The sequence below is a fragment of the Raphanus sativus genome, chromosome 6 (assembly GCF_000801105.2).
Source record: "Raphanus sativus cultivar WK10039 chromosome 6, ASM80110v3, whole genome shotgun sequence".
Lineage (NCBI taxonomy): Eukaryota > Viridiplantae > Streptophyta > Magnoliopsida > Brassicales > Brassicaceae > Raphanus > Raphanus sativus.
The window spans coordinates 41,099,585-41,120,069 of record NC_079516.1 but is presented as its reverse complement, the minus strand read 5'-3'; the positions used below and the strand labels follow the sequence as shown (position 1 = coordinate 41,120,069).

The 20,485-nt window shown below is 41.0% G+C and overlaps 7 protein-coding genes and 1 pseudogene across 10 annotated transcripts; 2 read left to right on the top strand and 6 right to left on the bottom strand.

The window, feature by feature from the left end:
* Positions 1-43: 43 nt before the first annotated feature.
* LOC108812673 (uncharacterized) lies at positions 44-515 on the bottom strand. Its single transcript, XM_018584997.2, has one exon. It carries the CDS (start codon positions 460-462, stop codon positions 157-159), a length of 306 nt encoding a protein of 101 aa, XP_018440499.1. The 5' UTR covers positions 463-515; the 3' UTR covers positions 44-156.
* A 555-nt stretch (positions 516-1,070) lies between these two features.
* Positions 1,071-2,996, bottom strand: LOC108806412 (uncharacterized). The gene is made up of 2 exons (XM_018578521.2): positions 1,727-2,996; positions 1,071-1,625 (listed from the first exon to the last, which is right to left on the bottom strand). The coding sequence occupies exons 1-2, from the start codon at positions 2,866-2,868 to the stop codon at positions 1,373-1,375; spliced, it is 1,395 nt and encodes a 464-aa protein (XP_018434023.1). The 5' UTR covers positions 2,869-2,996; the 3' UTR covers positions 1,071-1,372.
* A 1,291-nt stretch (positions 2,997-4,287) lies between these two features.
* LOC108810919 (14.7 kDa heat shock protein) lies at positions 4,288-5,118 on the top strand. The gene is made up of 2 exons (XM_018582989.2): positions 4,288-4,463; positions 4,563-5,118. The coding sequence occupies exons 1-2, from the start codon at positions 4,388-4,390 to the stop codon at positions 4,937-4,939; spliced, it is 453 nt and encodes a 150-aa protein (XP_018438491.1). The 5' UTR covers positions 4,288-4,387; the 3' UTR covers positions 4,940-5,118.
* Positions 5,119-5,336: 218 nt separating this feature from the next.
* On the bottom strand, positions 5,337-8,853 carry LOC108808520 (putative receptor-like protein kinase At3g47110). Its single transcript, XM_018580650.2, has 2 exons — positions 6,043-8,853; positions 5,337-5,941 (listed from the first exon to the last, which is right to left on the bottom strand). The coding sequence occupies exons 1-2, from the start codon at positions 8,735-8,737 to the stop codon at positions 5,577-5,579; spliced, it is 3,060 nt and encodes a 1,019-aa protein (XP_018436152.1). The 5' UTR covers positions 8,738-8,853; the 3' UTR covers positions 5,337-5,576.
* Positions 8,854-9,800: 947 nt separating this feature from the next.
* Positions 9,801-13,927, bottom strand: LOC108812856 (putative receptor-like protein kinase At3g47110). Of its 3 annotated transcripts, none has more exons than XM_018585235.2 (3): positions 13,786-13,927; positions 10,440-13,084; positions 9,801-10,367 (listed from the first exon to the last, which is right to left on the bottom strand). In XM_018585235.2, the coding sequence occupies exons 2-3, from the start codon at positions 13,078-13,080 to the stop codon at positions 9,970-9,972; spliced, it is 3,039 nt and encodes a 1,012-aa protein (XP_018440737.1). In that variant the 5' UTR covers positions 13,081-13,084; positions 13,786-13,927; the 3' UTR covers positions 9,801-9,969. The 3 variants fall into 3 exon arrangements, with proteins under 3 accessions (XP_018440737.1, XP_018440738.1, XP_018440736.1); XM_018585236.2 differs by lacking the exon at positions 13,786-13,927 and having other exon boundaries at positions 10,440-12,769; positions 12,855-12,990; XM_018585234.2 differs by lacking the exon at positions 13,786-13,927 and having other exon boundaries at positions 10,440-13,730.
* On the bottom strand, positions 13,925-15,302 carry LOC108812857 (zinc finger CCCH domain-containing protein 42). 2 transcript variants are annotated; one of them, XM_056989221.1, is made up of 5 exons: positions 15,054-15,302; positions 14,856-14,965; positions 14,594-14,781; positions 14,415-14,510; positions 13,925-14,357 (listed from the first exon to the last, which is right to left on the bottom strand). In XM_056989221.1, the coding sequence occupies exons 1-5, from the start codon at positions 15,224-15,226 to the stop codon at positions 14,085-14,087; spliced, it is 840 nt and encodes a 279-aa protein (XP_056845201.1). In that variant the 5' UTR covers positions 15,227-15,302; the 3' UTR covers positions 13,925-14,084. The 2 variants fall into 2 exon arrangements, with proteins under 2 accessions (XP_056845201.1, XP_018440739.1); XM_018585237.2 differs by having other exon boundaries at positions 13,925-14,510.
* A 141-nt stretch (positions 15,303-15,443) lies between these two features.
* Positions 15,444-16,696, top strand: LOC108808521 (putative F-box protein At3g47150; annotated as a pseudogene).
* Positions 16,697-16,920: 224 nt separating this feature from the next.
* Positions 16,921-19,075, bottom strand: LOC108812858 (E3 ubiquitin-protein ligase AIRP2). The gene is made up of 5 exons (XM_018585238.1): positions 18,807-19,075; positions 17,979-18,129; positions 17,828-17,894; positions 17,510-17,744; positions 16,921-17,432 (listed from the first exon to the last, which is right to left on the bottom strand). Exons 1-5 carry the CDS (start codon positions 18,872-18,874, stop codon positions 17,216-17,218), a joined length of 738 nt encoding a protein of 245 aa, XP_018440740.1. The 5' UTR covers positions 18,875-19,075; the 3' UTR covers positions 16,921-17,215.
* Between the last annotated feature and the right edge of the window lie 1,410 nt (positions 19,076-20,485).

Here is a 20,485-nt window from a genome sequence, read left to right as displayed (position 1 = left end):
TATTTCTCAAAGTGGTGCATGAGTCTTGAAAATGGGATTGTGATGAAGAAAGGGCAGTTTCTATATATAACAAATTGAAGTCTGATGAATTATAGATAATGCAAAAACAGAGGGAATAAACAATGCAAAGTAAGTAAGTAGTATACGTTTTTCATTTTACTTTTTGTTGAAGAAGCCACCTAAGCCGGCAAATCCACCATCGTTCTTCTTGGGGGCAACAGGCACCGGAGCCGAGCTTTTACCGCCGCGAACGGTTCCTCGGCCTCCAGTAGTGGTGCCGCCTTTCTCCTCCACCTTCTTGAGAATTGGATCAGTCTCGTAGAACTGATCTTGCTTTGTCAAATAACCCAGCACAAAGTCGAGGGGATTCTTCTCTTCCTTGGCGCCCCCTGAAGTTCCCTTGCCTGTGGCGTAAACCCTCACGGTGGCCGGAGCAAATGACATGAGAAGCGAAGAAACCATTCTTGTTATCTCTTCTATGTGTGTGTGAATGTGTTATGTCTTGGTGAGGCATTGTAGTTACAAAGGGATTATAATGGGGTTTGGTGAATCTGAGCCGTTGGATCTTTGTGGCACAAGTTCTCCCCAAGTGTCTTATCCACTCGCTCTTTTCTCTTCACACATTTTTCTTGTAATAATACATTTTATTTTGGTTTTCCTTTTTAATACATCTTGGATTATCTGCGAATGGTTATTCTTAAAAAGAAATTGCATATTTTAAGTCAAATTCCCCTTTTAAGTCTGCTTATTTTTCCAGAGGAGTTGTGTGAATGCTGAGGAGACACGCTTCGGTGTTGTAGTGAGTGATGTGTCTATGTCCCTGAAAGAAGCCTCTCTTTTATTGGGCCTAGGTCCAGTATTTTGAAATTCTTTCAAAAACTATTATTATTAAAACTCAAAGTGGGATAAAAAGGTCTCTTGAGGAGGTTATTGGAGTGGACTCCCAACACTAATGAACAAATTAATGGGAGCAAAATGACATCAGTCACAACAAAACAAGTCTATAATTGGAATCAAATGCATAACACGTCTTCGGAACAATACAATTCTTGAAAAAACGCAACCAAAACTGAAAAAAGCAATGCTCGATGATTATTAACTGTTTGTATCTACACATGTCTCTTATTTTGTCCACATTCCCATCCAGTATCAGTGGTGGACTCTGCCCCCGTATGGACTTCTAAGTTGGTAAAAAAAAATGCAGAATAAAACAAACACAGAAGCAAAGAGGAGCAATGTTTCATTAGCAGCACTGATTCACTCAAAAACACTGCTCACAGTTTTCCTCTTTGTTTCTGTCGTCTATCTAACTTCTGTCCACTATCTCTTTTACTGCAGATTTTGCTGCTAATCAAATCCCCACACCATTCTCTCAAGCGATTTCCTGAGGAGAATCAGAAGATCCTAACGGGAAACACGTTTCTTCACCACCGGTTTGCCAGAGGAAGTTAGCGTAGCTGGCAGCGTAGAAGGAGTTGGTAGGGTCTACAGATATAGCTTCTAGAAAGTTCTCCTCAGCCGCCCATAGATCCTTCCTAGCTTTCCACTGGAAGATGGCGTATTTGCTGTAGGCCTCCGCGTCTACTTCTCCTGACTCCATGGCTTTCTTGAAACACTTCTCCGCTCTGATTATTACACCCAATAAAGCAGCAAACATCATTCTCTAGGTTCCAAAGTTTTACAATCTATTATTCAGTGAGTCCAACGAACATGTAATAACTCTCACCTGTCGTAGTCTTGAGAGACGAGGTAAAGGAACTGAGCGTAGTTAGCTAAGAGCAAAGTGTTGTTCGGTTCTTGAGCCAAACCCATCTTATATAAAAGCTCCGTTCTAGCGTAATTGGCATTATCGTCCAATGCAACACTCGCAATGATGGGCGAAACAAGTCTCAGCCTCATGTCGTGATCCACAGGGGAATCTTCAGCTTCTTCCACCATCGAGTTCCACAGACTAAGCTCCTCTTCTCTTATCCCTCGTTGCGTAGACAACAAGTGCGAGATCTTTTCAAAACTTCCTAAACCCATCTGCTCTTGGCCTTTAGTACTAGCCGGTGGTGATGCTGCTGCAACACCTAGATTCGACGCAACCGAACGCACCGTGAAGTTGGCAAGTAGGACCATCACGTACACCATCAACGTAGGCGTCTGAGAGAACACGCGCTGGAACATCCAAAGCAACGAAGCGTGCATATCCTTTTTAACCTGCTTGAGAACAACACCCTCCCTAGTCTTCTGCAACGCGAAGCTGTGCATCTCCTCGATCATAAAGACCATAGAAGAGAAAGCTCTGTCGATAGAATTAGTAGACTCTTCTTCTTTGAGCGACTCTTCTTCTTCTTGTAGTAGCTTCCTCTTGATCATCCTAAGGGAGAGAGGCAGATCGACGCTCTCGATGCTCGAGTGGTTAACCATCTCCATCCACGGAGCCTCCAACGAGGCTAAACCTGGAACGGACTCGTGTAGCAGCAGCTTCGCGTTGCCGAACCTGTGGTTTCTACGGTTTAGGTCTTCTTCTTGGCCTGTGATCTTGAACTGTAGAGCTAGTTCTTGCATCTTCGCGGAGAACTCTTGGTCGGAGGTCGCGCTGCAAACTCTCCGGAGAGGAGGATGAAGTTTACTCTTCGTGGAGGAGAATTCTAGAAGCTCGCAGGATTTGGATCGGTGGAGTTTCGCAGATTGGGTTCCGAGAAAAGTGGAAGCTTTCATTCCTCCTCCTTCTAAAACAGATACATCTCCGTCTCTTCGACGAAAACGACGACGTTTTGAGGATGTTAAGGTTTGCGAGAGAGACGGTAAACGGTGAGGGATCACCAGAGAGTGTCCTGACCAATGAAACGACGTCGTTGTTGTCGCTACTTTTACATCCATCCTTCCCGTTAAGCTCCTGAATCCGTTAAAATGTTTCTAATTTTTTCTGTTCGGTTAATGGAATTCAAGAGGGTTAAGCTCCTGAAATTTTGTTGGGAACAAAGGAAGGAAGAAGAAGCCCACCGAGTTTTTATACCAACGGGGGAAATTTTAGTCAATTCTTAAAAAGAGAAGAAAAAGAAAAGAAAAAAAGTTCGTTACCGTATTTAGCCGGTGGCAGTTTTTATGAATGGCGCGTGCTATTTCGAGAAGAGATCAGATTTTTATTAATCCACGGGTAGTAACGGTAACAGGTGATTGACCTAACTCTGTAACGCGCTTTACTCGGGAGCACGTGCTTTTACTCGGGTCCAAGCGGCCTTCATCCCGGATTTATCTATTTTTGATCCGACGGATCTTAATGAACCATGTGTGTTTTTTGTTACACAGACCTTTTGGCACGTAGGGAGTTTGTTCACGTGCCATGAAGAAGCAATTAAATAAGGTTATAGAGATTTTTTTTAATTGAGATACATATCTTTACGGAATAAGATCAATGTGTGTCAGACATAGATATGAAGTACTATTCATTTGGTGGTTTGGAGTATTATGAATTTTATATGATAAAACCAATACCCACCACATTTTGTTTCACGGCATTATTAGTTTTTTTTTTTTTTTGTAAACTTCACGGCATTATTAGTTTCTTTTTCCTTTTAGTGTTTTCGTTAAAAACGGAAGTAAAGTAGCACACAAGAAATAACATTGTAGTACAGATTATACCATTGTGATAAGTGTTTTTTTTGGGTGAAAAACTGGAAAATACTTTAGAAACTAGTCATGAGCATTCGGTTTCGGGTTATTCGATTCGGTTTATTTGGTTCTCGGTTTATTCAGATTTATAAAAATTCTACCGAACTAAACCGAACTAAAATCCGAATAAACCATAAGATATAGAGAAGAAGACCAGAATCCGAATAGATTCTAGTTCGGTTTAGTTCGATCGGTGGAATTTTTAGTTAAGAGTAAAATTATATATTTAAAATTATTTAGTTAAAAGTATATTTTTAAAATTTGATTTTTGTTTGGTTTAACTGATTTAAAATTATTTAGTTAAGAGTAAACCGAGTAAAATAAGTAAACCGATTAAAATCATTGATCTAAAAATAACTAGATTCCAAACTATAAATTTGTGAAAAATAAATTTATAATTTGTATTTTGTAGAGATCTAGCACGAAACCATAGTTTGATGGAGATCTAATGCTATATGATAGTTTAGTGGGAAAATAGATTTTGGAACCGATCCATTCCATGCTAACTAAAGTTTTGTAATCGTTATTATCCTTATTTTTTTGTAACACAAAATATAACATAAGGCCCATATATAACAAGTTAAACCTTTTTCCAAAACCGACAATCTTATTGTCCTCCCATCCGCTATAAATATAGCAACTGAGCAGTATCCTTAACGCCCTTTACTTTCTCACGTTTTTATCAAACTGCACTTTCCAAATCAGCAAAACTGCGTCGTTGTCAAGCATGAGCAAAGTAGGCGGCTCTGGCAAAGGGTTATCATATTCCAACAGACAGCGGCCGGAGATTTTGCCCCCTATCCGTACGTCTTCTTCGTTACATATATTTATCTTATAAAAAGTGTCTTTTCTGTTAACAAATCTCTTTATTTTCTTACTGGTCTGTCGTGTATATCTTGTAGCCAGACACCGGTTCCAGAAAAGTGGGAACAAGGAGGTGTACGAGACTAAGATCACGGAGGACGCGTATGTGATGAGAGTAGACATGCCTGGGTGTTCCGCGTTAAGCTTCATCTACAGGGTCGAGGAGGGTAAGAATGTCCACTTCTCCGCCCACGAACCTGACATGCCAGAGTACGGCCATGACGGACGCAAATACGAAGGCACTGTGGTTTGCAATCCATTGGCTTTCGAGGTGAAGGAAGCTAAAGCTGAATTTGTTGATGGAGTAATGTGGCTCACCATTCCCAAGATTCCGAGGACAGAGGAGCCGAGAATTATGTCCTTGGGAACTGAGAAGATGCTGAAGGTCAAGTTAACAAGCGACATGTTTCGATGAGAGCCCGTGCGTCCTGTCTGGACTCGTGATGGTGTCTAGGGTTTATGGTCGGTGTTCTCTTTATCTGTAACTTTTATATTCTATTTTATGGTTTTGAATAAAAGGGTATATATGACTTGGACTTTGCTGTTTGTGTTTATTTATATGTTTTAAGTGAATTTAATTATTTTCTGCGTATATCATCTTATGAATGTCATCAAAATTTATAAAGAATCTATAACGTGATATTCTAGGATTGTTTCAAAAGTAACGAATAAAAGTGTTCTAAACAATAGGTGGTGGTGATAATGTAAGTGGTGAGAAAAGGGTTGACAACATTAAATGTTGTTTCACCGTAATCCATCATCTCCTCAAACAATCCTGATTCTATGATCACAGCGGTTGAAAAGGCAACAGCTACAATGAGTGGACAACAACAGAGATGTTGAACGCTCTACAAGAAACTCTATAAGACAAAAGCAAAAGCATGGAGTTTATAGGCAAAGTCTAAATTTAAAAAACCTGGTAAACTCCATGCTTATAACAAAATATGAAGTCTTGGAGCATATATATGTATATGCTTATAGTTGACATTATTTCATAGGCCTTATGATCACCTTTGAGGATTGCAAAGATTGTAGGAGAAACCCAAACCACTTCAACGTCTGGCTATTCTTCTGGTTTTAAAGAACCTCTCTCTCATTGTGAATAACTCTTTTACAACTTCAGTCATGGCCAACCGATTCCTAGGAAGTTCCTCACAGCACCTAAGTCCCAACTCCAAGACCATTGTCAAGCACTCAGCAACAGGGAAACCAACTCTCATCAGACCTCTCTGAAGAATCAATTTGTCTACAGTTTCCAATACTCTCTCAGGCAATGCTGACTTGATATAGCTGTATAGTGTAAAATTTCCCTCAAATAACTCATCCGTTGGTCGTTTCCCGGTAAACATTTCCAAAAGGAGGATTCCAAAACTATACACGTCACCATGTATTGATGGTTGTCCTCCCATTCCATATTCTGCACCAAAAAATCAACAGAAAAAAAAAAAGATTGGAGTGATAAAAGTTATACACAATGTTTCTTCATTTTAACATGAAAAATGTGTGAGATACTTTTACCTGGTGCGGCATAGCCAACGGTTCCTCTGACACCGGCCGAACTGAGTTGATTGAGGAAGGCCTCTTGGTCGAATTTGAGGAGCAGCCGAGCTAGACCAAAGTCACTAACATGTGCTGTAAGATCATCATCCAGAAGTACATTGCTTGGCTTAAGATCGCAATGAGCTATAAGGTCATGACAATTAACATGAAGATACTCCAAAGCAGAAGCCACGTCTATCGCTATGCTAAACCTTTCACGAAGGGTCAAAGCCCTTGAGGTCGAGGCCGTTGTATCGCCCGTCCCTTCTCGGTGCAGCCACGTATCCAAGCTTCCATTCGGCATGAAATCATACACCAAGGCTCTGAACTCATTACCTTTGTAATCGATGCTGGAGCAAGCTGTTACGAGCTTCACAAGGTTGCGATGCCTTACACCCTTCAAGGCTTCACACTCTGCGCTGAAACTCTTGGCAGCTCCGGGCTTACTGAGATTCAACACTTTGATGGCAACAGCTCTGTTCTCAGGACCGAGCAGTGCTTTATACACAACACCAAAGTTCCCTGACCCAATGGTGTTTTCTCCAGAAAACCCACCGGTTGCATTGTGAAGCTCCTCGTAACTTACCCTTTCATGTACAGGCACAGTTGTGGAGCTATACATATTGCTAACTCTGTCGTTTTTGTTACGTTTCTTGAACCAACACAGAGAGATGATGATACCCATTACAAACAAAGTAACAACACTTGCACCAATGCCAATTGCTATTTTCTTTTTCATTGAAGACCTCTCTCTTTTAACCTCTCCTTGCACAGGGCATGGCTTTAGCTGTAGCTCAGAGATGCCCCCACAAAGATTCATGTTCCCAAATATAAAAACTTGGCTGAAGTTTCCAAATGCTCCTTCAGTTGGTACTGGCCCTTCAAGGCTATTCACAGAGAGGTTTACATATTGAAGAGATGAGAGGTTTACTAGATATCCAGGTATAGAGCCGGAGAGATTATTATTGGATAAATCCAAGAATTCGAGGTCCCTCAACCCTCTGATATCTATGATGCTTCCTTCAAATAAGTTTCTATTTAAAGTAATCTCTTCCAAGGAGAGACAGCTCCCCAGGGTTTGCGGTATACGTCCTGATAACCGGTTGTGCGAAGCGTCTAGCTGGATGAGATTCTCCAACTCCCCCACCTCGCTTGGGAAGTTTCCAGTCAGATCATTATAAGAAACATTTAAAACAAGCAGAGATCTAGCTTCCATGAGTTCCTGAGGTATGGAGCCATGCAGCGTGTTGAAATCAAGTCCAAGTTTAAGAAGGTAACCGCAGTTACCAAGGCTTGACGGGATGGTTCCTTCGAAAGTATTGTTATACAGATAGAGCTCAGCTATCATGCTTAGGTTCCCCAAGGAAGACGGTATCTCCCCTGACATCATATTAGACTGTAACATGAGCTTTTCTAACCTAGTAAGCATCCCAAGGGAGGTTGGAAGCTCACCCGTCAAGAGGTTTTCCTCGACCTTGAATGTTTGGAGGTTTACAAGGTTTCCAATGTCAAGAGGAATGGTCCCAGAGATTAAGTTTCTTCCAAGGAAGAGATACGTCAGTTGGCTAGAGAGGTTGGAGATAGCATGAGGCAATGTGCCCCCAAGTCTGTTGTGGCCAAGACCAAGATACTGTAGCTGAGTGCAGTTAGTCAAACTTCCAAGAAAATCAAGATCTCTGGGGGAGTAACTTCCCAAGGAGTTATAATTAAGCCCAAGTATTTCTAGGTTGTGTAATCTCCCAAAACTCAAAGGTATGCTTCCTGTCATTTTGCATGAAGCAATATCTAACTCCCGGAGTGATGTAATATTGGCTAGCGAAGATGGAATCTGGCCTTCGAAACGGTTTCCTCCCAAGAACAGCACTTGTATGTTTGGGAAAAGCAAGTCAACGTCAGGCCTGAGTTGACCAGAGAAGGAGTTTGAGGGGATGGACAGAAACAGAAGCGAGGATAGGTTGTAAATAGCAGGAGGGAAGACTCCTGAAAACTTGTTCAGAGCAAGTCGGAGAAACGTTAACCTCGTGAGCCGGGACATGCTGTCAGGTATCTCTCCTTCCATACGGTTGAACGAGAGATCGAGCCTCTCGAGCGATGTTAGGTTCCCAAAAGAGGCGGGGAACGTCCCCGTGAGGGCGTTTCCACGGACAGACAGAAAGACGAGAGAAGAAAGCGAGGCTAGCTCGGGAGGGATGTCGTGTTCGAGATTGTTGGAGGACAGATCATTGGTCAAGAGTGAAGAGCAGTTGGACAAGCCACGTGGGATCCCACCTCCGAGGACGTTGTTGCTAAGGTTCAAGTGTCGGAGCCTGAACAGCTTCCCCACCTCAGGAGGGATGCTACCGTGGAAAGCGTTGAGTGCGAGACTGAGAGTTGTGAGGAAAGAGAGGTTACCGATAGAGGGAGAGATAACACCTGTTAGTCTCATCCCGCTGAGGTTTAAAGAGGTGACTCTCTTGTGTTTCCGGGCACATGTAACTCCAGTCCAGTTGCAGAGATCAAAAGATTCGTTCCATGAAGCCAAGAGAACTCGGCTGTTCGGTGATAGGTTAGACTGAAACTCGAGCAGCGCTTGTTTGTCCGTCTGATCAGTGAAAGTGGATGCCTGACAGCAGAGCACAAGAGTATGTAGAGCAAGTACTTGAAACAGCATAAGGCTCGTACAAGGAAGATGCATTGTAAAGGACTATAGTTCTTTTGTGTTAAACTGCAGCAGCTTTGTCTTTTGAATGTTAAGAACTGAACAAGACTACTTACTTGTATATTCTTTTTTGTGCCACCAAGAAGGGTAAAGTTCGTTGTCAAGACAAGCAAAGAAAATTGACAGTTAGATTTTAAAAAATACCTCTCTCAATCAAAGAATCAACATCCATGCATCAATAATAGGAGAATAAATAATTAAAGAGAAAATATTATTTTAAGGAAACAAAACTTATGATTGGAAGCAACCAACGGTCAACAGAAGTTGGCGGCCATAAAATATTTGTAAAACCTAGTTTTGTTGGCTCAGCATGACAATGAAGGTTCACAGTTTGAGCGCATTGACTTGATTCTGTAAAAATGCTAAGATATACGTAGAAGATTGACACAATCCTCTACTCCGATACTTCTTACCAAAGCTGTACACAAAACTCTTCAACGTACTCCATAAAGACATCCTTAAGTGACAATGAAATTAACTAGAGCTGCAACATAACGACTATAGTCGTGTAGAAGAATGGATCTAGTAAAGGAATAGAGATTAAGATTTACTTTGAAAGCAAGAATTGAAAATTATGGTTTGCTTTTGGACCTGCAGAGCTGAAGTTGAGCCAGAATCAAAATCACTGGTTTGTGGGGGGAAAGATCACAATGAGTCTTTTTACAAAAAAAAAAGATCACAATGAGTTTATTGGCTATGACGGTAATTATGAAGTTAGAAATACTTAATTGCCTCCAACGTCAACCCTCAAACAGTAGTCCTCTAGTTTTCCTACGCGTAATGCCTCTTCAGGCTTAACATTTTCACATAAAAATATCAGAAATTTAACAGAAACAGTTCCTATGATGTAGAAACCCTTTTTTATGCACAACCCTACGTGCATCCTTTGTTAGTTTGCCATCTTCTCTAGCCATAATATCTATCCACGTATAACATGGAACCTCCATCATGGAGGTAAGATGTTTGAGATACAGGCTCACTCAGCAAAATTTGCAGTTTTAATGAGAGAAAATAGATATACCAAATATGTGAAGATTGCTATTTTATGAACTATTCAAAATATACATAGGATCACTACAAACAAGACAAACGTATTACCTATATTGAATATATATTACAAGCTCCCAATATAATACATATGGATGTACATGCCTTGTGTGTATAATAAAATGTTTTAAGATCTAAATTTATTGCTGTATATGCTTGACCTACAACTCGGGTGAAAATATAGATGCCTTTGTCACCCAAAGGGTCTTACCGTCTTCAATAAACGTGTCTCTGATAGAGACCAGCTTGCTTAAGGCCTCAGCCATCGATATCCGGTTCACCGGTGATTCTTCTGAACACCTGATTCCCACCTGATACACAAGCTGGAACAAGCATTCCACCATTTCGACCTCATCTGCACAACCACGGATAATAATAGATTGGTCTGTGACATCTACTGCTCTTCGTTCCTGCAATGCTGATTTGGTAAAGCCATGGAGAGTTAAACCGTCCACGAATAGCTCATCGGTGGGCCTTTTTCCAGTGAACATTTCCAACAGGAGGATCCCAAAGCTGTACACATCTCCCACTATCGATGGATGACCTCCCATTCCATATTCTACATGTTCAAAATAATAACTACCAATGAGATCAAATGATATCAAAGGTTTGATCCTAAGTATAAACATACCTGGTGCAGCATATCCGATGGTCCCACGAACAGCCGTCGAGCTGAACTTCATATGAAATGATTCCCGGTCGAATTTCAGGAGGAGACGAGCCAAACCAAAGTCACTTATATGAGCAGTTAAATCTTCATCTAGAAGAATATTGCTTGGCTTAAGATCGCAGTGGGCTATTGGAAAGTGACAATAAGTATGAAGATAAACCAGAGCCGAAGCAACATCTATAGCAATGCTGAGTCTTTCGAAAAAGGTCAGGGCTCTAGATCGACCGTCAGCTTCTTCTTCCGGGTGCAGCCACGTGTCCAAGTTTCCATTAGCCATGAACTCGTAAACTAGAGCTCTAAAACCATTTCCTTCGAAATCCACACTCGAACAGACAGTAACCAACTTCACAAGATTCCGATGCCTCACAGCTCCTAATGCTTCACATTCTGCCATGAAACTCTTCGCAGCTCCACGTTTGCTGAGATTCAGAACTTTTATTGCAACAGGCTTGTTCTTGGACCCAAGAGATCCTTTATAAACAGCCCCAAAGTTACCTGACCCAATCAAATTGCTGGAAGAGAAGCCACCGGTTATCTTGTAAAGCTCATCATAACTTATCTTTTCATAAAACGACTTCACAGGGGAGAGAGATTGATCATTCTCATTGTTGCTACCCCTGACGTTCTTCATCCTCTGTTTGTGCCGGCATATATAAAACACAGACAAAGACAACAGCAAAACTGATGCTATACCTGCACTGACACAAATGGCGATTATCTTTCTGACTGACGAATGCTTCTTCCCTGATGATGCTACGTAGCACGGCCTAAGCTGTAATGACGGGATGCCGCCACAGAGGTTTACGTTGCCAACGATAGACATTGCACTGGTATTACCGAATATCCCTTCCGTTGGCACAGCTCCTTCGAAGTTGTTCATAGAGAGATTCAGATTCTGTAGCTTCGAAAGGTTTGCCAAATATTCAGGTACCGGGCCAGAGAGATTGTTCTTAGACAGATCTAAGAACCTGAGGCCAGTCAGCCTTGTTATGTCTGGAATAGGACCAACAAATGAGTTCCCTTGCAGCCAAAGATACTCTAGCGAGAGACAGTTCCCCAAGGACCGTGGAATCTGTCCCGACAGTTTGTTGTACGAAACGTCTAGACCAAGCAGAAACTTAAGATCTCCAACGTCTTCTCTCAAAGTCCCGACCAACGAGTTAAACGAGACGTTTAAGATGATGAGAGACGGAAGCTGCATAAGCTCACGGGGTATGCTGCCGTTCAGCTCGTTAGTCCCGAGGTTCAGGTCTAGAAGGTAGCTGCAGCGTCCAAGACTAGAAGGGATGTTTCCAACGAAACTGTTGTTTATCAGATAGAGGTACGTTAGCCAAGTGATGTTGCCCAAGGAAGATGGTATCTCTCCAGAGAGTTGATTTGAATAGAGCAAGACTTTTCTCAGTTCAGAAAGTTGGCCGAAGGAGGGAGGAAGCTTGCCTGTCAGCAGATTTTCTCCCATGTCTAACGCTTGGAGGCGTACGAGATTCGCAATGCCATGAGGGATACTTCCAGATATGAAGTTCATGCCAAGGGAGAGTTCGGTTAACTGGGTTGAGAGATTGGCGATGGACATAGGCAGCTGACCGCCGAGTTTGTTCATAGCAACATTCAAGTACTGCAGCTGAGTGCAGTTAGCCATTGCACCAAGAAAATCAAGATCACCAGAGGAGTAGTTTCCCAGAGAGTTGTTGTTAAGGCCTAGCCTTAATAGATTCTCAAGTTTCCCAAAACTCAATGGTATCTTTCCGGTGAGATAGTTAGATGGGATATCAAGCTGTTGAAGATTTGAGATATTGGAAAGTGACTCCGGGATAGAACCGGTGAGATTATTTATCCCCATGTATAGTATTTGAAGGTTAGGGAGAAGGGAACCAAAGTCAGGTCTAAGGGAGCCGGAGAAACTGTTGCCGGTTATGGACAGGAAGACTAGAGAGGACATGTTGTAAATTGGAAGAGGGAACACACCTGTAAACCTGTTCAGTGCTATTCGGAAGAACACCATCTGTTTCAGTCTGGCTATGCTCCCTGGGATCTCTCCATCCATTTGGTTATAAATGATGTCGAGCATCTGGAGTGATGTCAGGTTTCCCAATGAGGCATGGAACTTCCCTGTCAGATTGTTTCTACCGAGAGACAGAAGGACAAGCTTAGACAGGGAACCGAACTCTGAAGGCACGCCTTGTTCGAGATTATTTGATGATAAATCAAGGGATGAGAGGCTAGAGCAGTTGGAAAGAACATCCGGGATAGCCCCTCCAAGAAGATTACTGCTCATGTTTAGATATTGAAGCCTGAACAAGTTTCCAACCTCAATAGGGATGGCACCACGGAAAAAGTTGTCTGCAAGATTCAGTGATCTTAGAAATGAGAGGTTACCTAGAAAGGGAGAGAGAACACCGGTTAGCTTCAGTCCTCCAAGGTCCACTTCAGTTACTCTTCTGTGTTTGGAGCCGCACTTGATTCCAGTCCACATACATAGAGGCAGGGAGTCATTCCACGAGTCTAACACGACTCTACTTGTTTCTGAAACTTGCGACTTGAACTCTAGCAATGCTTGTTTATCAGTCTCCTCAGTCAATCTGACAGTTTGAGCGCAGAGCATATCTCTATGTTCAAATGGCACAATGACAAAGATAGCAGATACAAGAATCAGCCTCATGACCGTACATGGAAAACCCATGGAGAGTAAAATAAGACTTTTCTCCTTTCACAAATTGAGATTATAAGCAAAGAAAAAGCATTAGCATATGAATCCCTATGCAATTATGTGGAATATAGATAGCAAAAATAGCTTTCAGAAACTGGCAGATAGAGTGGGGATATTCTACATACACCATGGGCCATAGGGTAAGCAGATTATTCTCAACGCTCATTGGCTTTGACCCTCAAAAGTAAAATAGACCTATGACTCTTTCGGGTTACTTCAGCTAATTGGTTAACTACTTGATTTTGTCAAAGTCAACTGTCAGGCTCTGATCACATATATACTTTACAAGAGAAAACTCGATTAATTAACACTAGTAAAAACGACCAGCCTTATAAAAATATAGCCGACGAATGTTTGTCAAGTTCTTAGCAATGACCATCACATCAATGAGTTTACTTTTCACCAACTAGTTTCTATTGTTTCAGCAAAGACAATAAAATCAATAGCATAATTACAGTTTATTCAAAGAAATCTTAATCACACCTAGCAAGCTAGCAGAAGAAAACAATAAATATCACTATCTAATACATTATTTCATATTTTCTTTGTTAGACACTTAGACTAAGTCAATAAAGAATTAGGACGAATAAAGCGATTTACCTCTCTAATCTGGTTATGACAGGTTCATCAAAAGTTGCATAAATCCATATGTTACAAGGCAAGCCAGAGTCATTCGTCCCTGTGGAAGACCTGAGTCTGTAAACACAGGCTCACTAAAGCCACTAACAACAATGGTATGTAAGCGAACAATAGACGACTTCATTCATTCAAGACAGTCAAAGTAACAAACATAGAATGACGGTTAAAGGACAAAGCAGTTTATACAACCAAACTCTCTTGTAAAAGAACAACACATCTCATTCCTAGAGACTCTAGCAATACCCATTGTCTATATCCCTTTAGCGACGTCGACCATCCCTGCTTGAATAATCACTATCCTTCCTCGATGATGAGTCTGATTGCCGGCTTGAACCTTCTCCTTCCCTGTCGTTATAATCCCTTCTAGATCTTTCCTTGGACTTATCGCTATCATGTGTTCTGGATCTCTTGTCCTCCCTTGCATAATCATTTTCAGCATCATGTCTTCTATATTGCGAATCATCAAGACGTCCTGATCTCTTTTGCTCCCTCCTATCATAAGAATCTCTCGACCTTGGCTCCTCCCTTTCTCCATTACCCTTTCCTTCTCTGTAAGTCTTCTCTTCCGTATCAGGTCTGAAGAAGTCTCCTCGATGGCCACCACCCTTCTTGGCACCATTAAACTTGTCGTTACCCCATTTGGCGCTTTTATCCTCTTCATGACCCCAACCAGTATTTGCAGCTCTCTGTTCATCATAAACAAAAGCAAATAAATAAAGCATAACAACATAAAGTCCTATCCAAAACAAACAATTAGTAGTTAACTTACTTTCTCGTCGTGGGAAAACTTGCAAGAATCACCACGGGTACACTCTCCTCTCTGAAAAGCTCTGCATACACCACGTGCCTCCCTGTTATGCTGTCTCATCTCTTCATCTTCCTCTTCGTGCTTCTTGTATTCCCTACAATGGTCCACCTTGATTTTCCTCCCCAAGACCTGAGCTCCATTCAGATTATCTGCCAATTTCAAAATCACAATGTAATAATCACAGAGAATCAATTAAAGGAAGAGTTTAAGAAAAAGAACGAACCAACAGCGAGAATGGTGCTTCGTTGATCTTCATAAGCAAGAAACGCAAAACCCTTTGATTTTCCAGTGCTCTTGTCTCTGATAAGATTGACATCAACCACTTCACCATATCTAACAAAATCAAGAAGAAGAACACAAACTTCAATCAAACACAACAAAATCTACCGAGAGAACACTACTGAATCAGGTGTACACTTACTGTGCGAAAACGGCGAGGAGATCACCCTCGGTGAGGTCGAAAGCTAAGCCTCCGGCGTAGATATAGGCGGAGTTTTTGTACCTGGCGTGCCACGAAGCCTCCTCGGAGATCCCTAGATCTGCTTCTTTGGCGTTTATAGCCTGTGTCCACTTTATCTGTGTCAACGGATTCATCTTTTCGCTCCCTCGCCGAGTGAAACAAACCCTAAGCAGATTTTATTTATAACAGAAACGAGAGAGTTGGAAAGAAAGATTATCTGAGCGGGTCGGGTGGTTTATAATCAACTGACCCCGACTGGGCCCAAATTGTTTTATCTGGGCCGAGAGGATCTATCTATATATATATATATAAAAGGAACATTTCCCTAATTCAAATAGAGGTTAGGTTTTGTCACAAGTTAGGGTTTTGCTAGAGACACAAAAGCTTCTTACACTCGTTAATTAATCTTTGCACCAATGACGACACCGAACTACGTTCCAATCGATCTCCAGACCAACATACTCTTAAGGTTACCAGTGAAGTCTCTAACGAGATTTAAGTGTGTCTCCAAGCTTTGGTCATCTATCATCACCAGCCGAGATTTCAGAAACCAGCACTCGAGTTTTGCTTCTTCCTCACCTCCTCCTCGTCTCCTCATTTCTTTTAACAATTACGGAGAAATACATTTAATCTCGGCGCCTAACCCGAACGCACGCTCCTTGTCTTCTTCTTCTGCTTCTTCCTACAAAGTCAACATTAAAGGAAGATTGGTGTACAACGTGGTGCGGGGCATGATCTGCCTTGAATCAGGTTTTGAAGGTGTGGGGATTTGTAACCCCTTGACGAGTCAAGTCCATACTTTTCCCGATTTCAAATTCAAAGATATTTTTCCCGCGTACATGCTTGGGGTATGATGGTGTTAAAGATCAATACAAAGTGCTCGCTGTTGAACGATGGTCTCCGAGAGGGGAGGAGCAGGGGCACAAGGTTGCGGTATTGGGAGTTGGTGGTTGGAGAGATGTTATGTGCGTTGCTTGTCCACACGAGACTCATACCTTGGGGCTGAATATGAACGGAACCTTGTACTACGGTGCATCCAGGCCAGATGTGGATTATCCGGACAATTCTGTTATTATGAGTTTTGAACGTTAGGCATGAACGTTTCAACATGATCAAAGTGCCGAGCAGAGTTCTACCAATGGGTTATAAGAATATGTGGGTTGCTGGGGATTATTATTATACTACGGATAAAACTTTGATCGACTACGGTGGGAAAGTTGGAGTGGTCGAGAATCCTAGAGATAAGGCTCGTAGTTTTAGATTGTGGGTCGTGGAAGATGCTGAGAAAGAGGAATGGTCTATGCGTACGTTTCGTTTGCCTCAATATGCAACTGGTCTTGACTTGAAGGTCATGGATACATTTTCCGCCGGCGAGATTTGTCTGGTTCCAAACAAACTGTCTGGTGGTCCCTTTCGTCTTTTCTATTACAACTTAGAGAAGGAAAGCACGAGAGATGTCACTATTCGAAGAAGTGAATGTTTCCAGATTTAAGAAAACAGGAACCATTTGTGTGTCTGTTTCAGATCTTTATGAAAGCTTCGTTTCTTTTGAGCATTTGAAGTTGAAGTTAGATTAGGACTGCTGCCTTTTGCTTTATATATATGGGATTTTCATACTTTTTCAGATGTACTTTTGAAATTTGCTGGTAAGTTTATTGGGCTCCTGCTCTCGTTTGGTTGGGACCAATATTTCACATAATTTTTACATAATTTTTAGTAGATGTGTGTTCTGTCTCGTCCTTCTGTTTTTCAAATCATGTGTGTGTTGTAGCTGATGGTCAGCTAAACCGGATCAGTTACAAATATAACCCCCAGACAAGATACAGAGTGTTGGATTTGTTATGATTGAAAGCCACTTCACAAAGAAGAGGGTTTTAGAGTCATGAATTTACTACACAGCGGAAAATAACACAGTTTGGGAACCAAAAGCCAAATGCACATTTTGAAAAAAACAGACAAGCAAGTAGAAATGGACTTCCCCAAGAGAATGGTTACTATATTATTATTATACTTACTTACTTACTACTACTCTAAAAACATTATATATACATTCATATAAAGGTTTACCAGAACCGGTTTAGCCTTTTATAAAAAGCTCTTCTTCTTCTTCTTATTAATTTTACTCACTTGACATGGCAATCGTAAGGAGAAGAAGCAAACACTTGATCTGGAACCACTAGAGGAAGCTTCTCTATGTACACAAACAGCCTCTTCTTATTCTCCCTCTCCACTGTATGGAGACTGACCGTATCTGATTTCTCCATCAACATCCACAGGTCCCCTGAGTTCACTCTCTTCAGACTGTCCCTGCAGAAAGGGCATGACTCTGACCTCCCATGCCTGTAACAACAAAAATAACGATTTGAACCACGCCGAGAAAGACACTCAATAAAGAAAGAATGGGGGTGGGGCTTTACCAGTCACGGTAACACTTGATGCATAAAGAATGTGTACAGTTGGGAAGAACAACCATGCTGTTCATCTCCATACATATACCACACTCTTCGTCTCTCTCCACGTCAATCTCCGAGAGCTTTACTCTTTCCATCTCCTCTTTGTTCCTGTACCGTACTTTGCAGACCTCTTTCTGTTTGCGGTCATCCACGTCTGTGATGCCCCTTTCTAGTTGCAACAGCGATGGAAATATCACAGCTGTTTCATAATACCGCAAACGCACATAAGCATCGACAAGATATCAAATTTATTTATTACATAAAACACTTAAAACTCATTACCATAGAAATCTTTAATACTGGTTTTTCGCTCGTAAACCGACATTGTGGTCTTCCCATCCGCATAGGTCTGATGCAGTTGAAAGGATTTTTAATCAAATAATCACCAAGAAAAGACTCAAGAGAAGAATGAAAATAAGAGAGAAGAATGTACCATGTAAATGAGAACTCTGAGCAAACCGAGTGCACCGGCTAGGTGGCAATCAGTCCATTGGACAAGAAAGAGTAAAAACTGAGCTGCCGGGTTGTAAGATAACCTCATCTGAACACGAGCTCCATCCTTCTCCCGAGGATAATCTAAAGCTCTGTTTTGAGAACCCAAAAAAAAAAAAGAACGACATTGTTCGTAAGCATCATGACATATCAAACATGACTTGATGAAAAGCACACACAAAAACAAAGTTCTTAAGTATTGATCGGATCAAAAGATCAGTCAGATGTGACAAAACATTAACAACATAACCGATTTATCAAAATGCACTCAGCCAAACATTCAGACATGGAATCGTCTAACTCAGCTAGAGTAGTCGCGTCTAATATATATACAGATAAAAAGACTTAGCAGCCAAACCTAGTTTCCTCTTACTTTGTCCAACTTCGAGGGTCAACACTCGTAACTCCCAAAAAGAATGACTTCATTATCCAATTCGTTGAATAACATCACTGACATGGGGTTGTTAACTTCTCCTTACTTCTTATCACATCTTTACTGTTTGGGACCAGACTGAATCCTAATCCGAAGACAAAGACAAACCGTACCATCTCCGAACCCTTTTGTACAAACCCCAAAACAATAATTTCAGACAAAAAAGAAAAAAACTGTGGTCCTAGAGAAATATCAAAGAAACAGAACCTGAAAGCTCAGCAAGACAAAAGATAAGATTTTTAACAAAACAATCAGAAAGAGAACAAAAGGAAAAAAAAATCAAAACTTTGGATGACGAAAGCATAGAAATTAATTAAGAGGGCTAGGCTGGCTTACACAGTGTTAGCGTGTTGGATATCTGCTTCGAGAGCTTTCAGAGAATCCTTGAACGAAACTCTTGCCATGGAACGTCAATTTCCAGCGATGAAGAAGAAGAAGAAGAAGAAGGCGAAGATCAGAAGCAAAGAAAAGTTTGATGCTTTTTAGAAGAGAAGATATTTCCACACACACCCAAATTCGATGATCGATACTTTCAGAGATGAGAGAAGGACGATGGGGTCTTTTGGTAATTTCGTAATTCTAGATAAGCCTCTTTTGCGCTTTCGGTTTCGATTCTCGAAGACGCTTTATCAATAAAAGACGCGGAGTGGGTTTGGTGATTGTCCGTTTTGCCCTTGTTCGGCTATGATAGTGAGAGACAAAAAAAATTAATCTTTTTAATTGCGGGAACGATCGTCTGTTTTTTGCGTACCTGTACGTTTTGAGTGTAGTGCAGTAGTATTTGAACACGTGGAAGGATAAGGCTCGCTAAATATCTGCTGACTGATTTAAAGGCTTAGAATATCATTTGTTATCCGTCTAATTATGAAAAGTCAAATACCGCTCGTAGTTTATAGTACACCAATAAATAATTGCATCGTCGTTATTACCAAACAGATTGGATAAAGATAAAGGAAAGAGATTAATTAGTACGTGAAAAATAAAATAATTGTTTTTGCTATTAATCATTCAGCAAAGTATGTTCTAGAGCAGTTTATCTTCTTACGATTTGGGCCCAACACGTATTTTTGGATAAATGGATCGAACTTTTATCTCATAAAGAAAGGTTCATTCTGAACAATTAGGGAGACTACAACAATGGAGTTTTGGATGTGGTGAAAAATATTCTCAAAATGACGAGTTTGGCTAAAGATTTTCACAGGATGGACGTTAAGAATGATGCTAACACCTTATTTTGGTATGATAGCTGGTCAAAGCTGAGATGTCTAAATGATAGCAACCAGTTCCTAAAAATTTCGAAAATCAGACTTGTGGAACGTGCCAGGTTTAGTGGGTGGGCGAAACTAGAATGTAATAGATTGATTTGGGAGCTTTTATTCAATTCGAGTTTGTAACTGAAACTGAATTCCCGGTTTACGGGTGGAATTAATATAAATTAAAAAAAAAAAAAAAAAGCTGAGATGTAGCCTAGCTGATACTCTAGGTGCTTGATTTGGGAATCCTTGCTAGTGCCACTGTTCAGAAAACAATGATCAACAAATCATGCAGTTTCTGCCAGTCACCAAATAGAGACAAAATGTCATCTCTTTTTCACCTGTTATTCTGCACCAACAATCTGGACAAACTTGGCAAAAGAGGTGTTGAAAGACAAGTTCAACGTCGACTGGGACACTTTTATATTGCTGATATTTGATTCCACATTTGACAAGATAACATTGTTCATCATCAGGTACCTGTTTTAAAATCATTGCCCATAGTTTATGGAGGGAACGAAATTGCAGAAGACAGAGCCACACTCCACACAGAACACTCACATCAGCACCATCAAAAAGAAGGTCCGCAATAGGTTGAGCTCAATCAGGCTAATGGGAGACTATTGTTACATTGCAAGGAAGGCTTATGATACTGGTTTAGTACAAAAGTTTAGTGATAGTTTCTTAGAATTCATTAATTCTTTATTTTTTTAGAAAACTAAAATAACAATGCACTACAATGTAAAAATTCATTCAAAACAA

Bases quoted from the DNA above. Each gene is read 5' to 3' on its own strand.
- LOC108810919 (XM_018582989.2), top strand. From the start codon at position 4,388: ATGAGCAAAGTAGGCGGCTCTGGCAAAGGGTTATCATATTCCAACAGA. The intron at 4,464-4,562 runs GTACGTCTTCTT...TATATCTTGTAG, and splicing joins GGAGATTTTGCCCCCTATCC to CCAGACACCGGTTCCAGAAA.
- LOC108812673 (XM_018584997.2), bottom strand. From the start codon at position 462: ATGGTTTCTTCGCTTCTCATGTCATTTGCTCCGGCCACCGTGAGGGTT.
- LOC108812857 (XM_018585237.2), bottom strand. From the start codon at position 15,226: ATGAATCCGTTGACACAGATAAAGTGGACACAGGCTATAAACGCCAAA. The intron at 14,966-15,053 runs GTAAGTGTACAC...TGATTTTGTTAG, and splicing joins CTCCTCGCCGTTTTCGCACA to ATATGGTGAAGTGGTTGATG. The intron at 14,782-14,855 runs GTTCGTTCTTTT...TGAAATTGGCAG, and splicing joins AAGCACCATTCTCGCTGTTG to ATAATCTGAATGGAGCTCAG.
- LOC108808520 (XM_018580650.2), bottom strand. From the start codon at position 8,737: ATGCATCTTCCTTGTACGAGCCTTATGCTGTTTCAAGTACTTGCTCTA. The intron at 5,942-6,042 runs GTAAAAGTATCT...TTTTTGGTGCAG, and splicing joins CGTTGGCTATGCCGCACCAG to AATATGGAATGGGAGGACAA.
- LOC108812856 (XM_018585234.2), bottom strand. From the start codon at position 13,158: ATGGGTTTTCCATGTACGGTCATGAGGCTGATTCTTGTATCTGCTATC. The intron at 10,368-10,439 runs GTATGTTTATAC...TTGAACATGTAG, and splicing joins CATCGGATATGCTGCACCAG to AATATGGAATGGGAGGTCAT.
- LOC108812858 (XM_018585238.1), bottom strand. From the start codon at position 18,874: ATGGCAAGAGTTTCGTTCAAGGATTCTCTGAAAGCTCTCGAAGCAGAT. The intron at 17,895-17,978 runs GTACATTCTTCT...CAACTGCATCAG, and splicing joins TCAGAGTTCTCATTTACATG to ACCTATGCGGATGGGAAGAC. The intron at 17,745-17,827 runs GTAATGAGTTTT...ATTATGAAACAG, and splicing joins CAGTATTAAAGATTTCTATG to CTGTGATATTTCCATCGCTG.
- LOC108806412 (XM_018578521.2), bottom strand. From the start codon at position 2,868: ATGGATGTAAAAGTAGCGACAACAACGACGTCGTTTCATTGGTCAGGA. The intron at 1,626-1,726 runs GTGAGAGTTATT...TGTAATAATCAG, and splicing joins GTCTCTCAAGACTACGACAG to AGCGGAGAAGTGTTTCAAGA.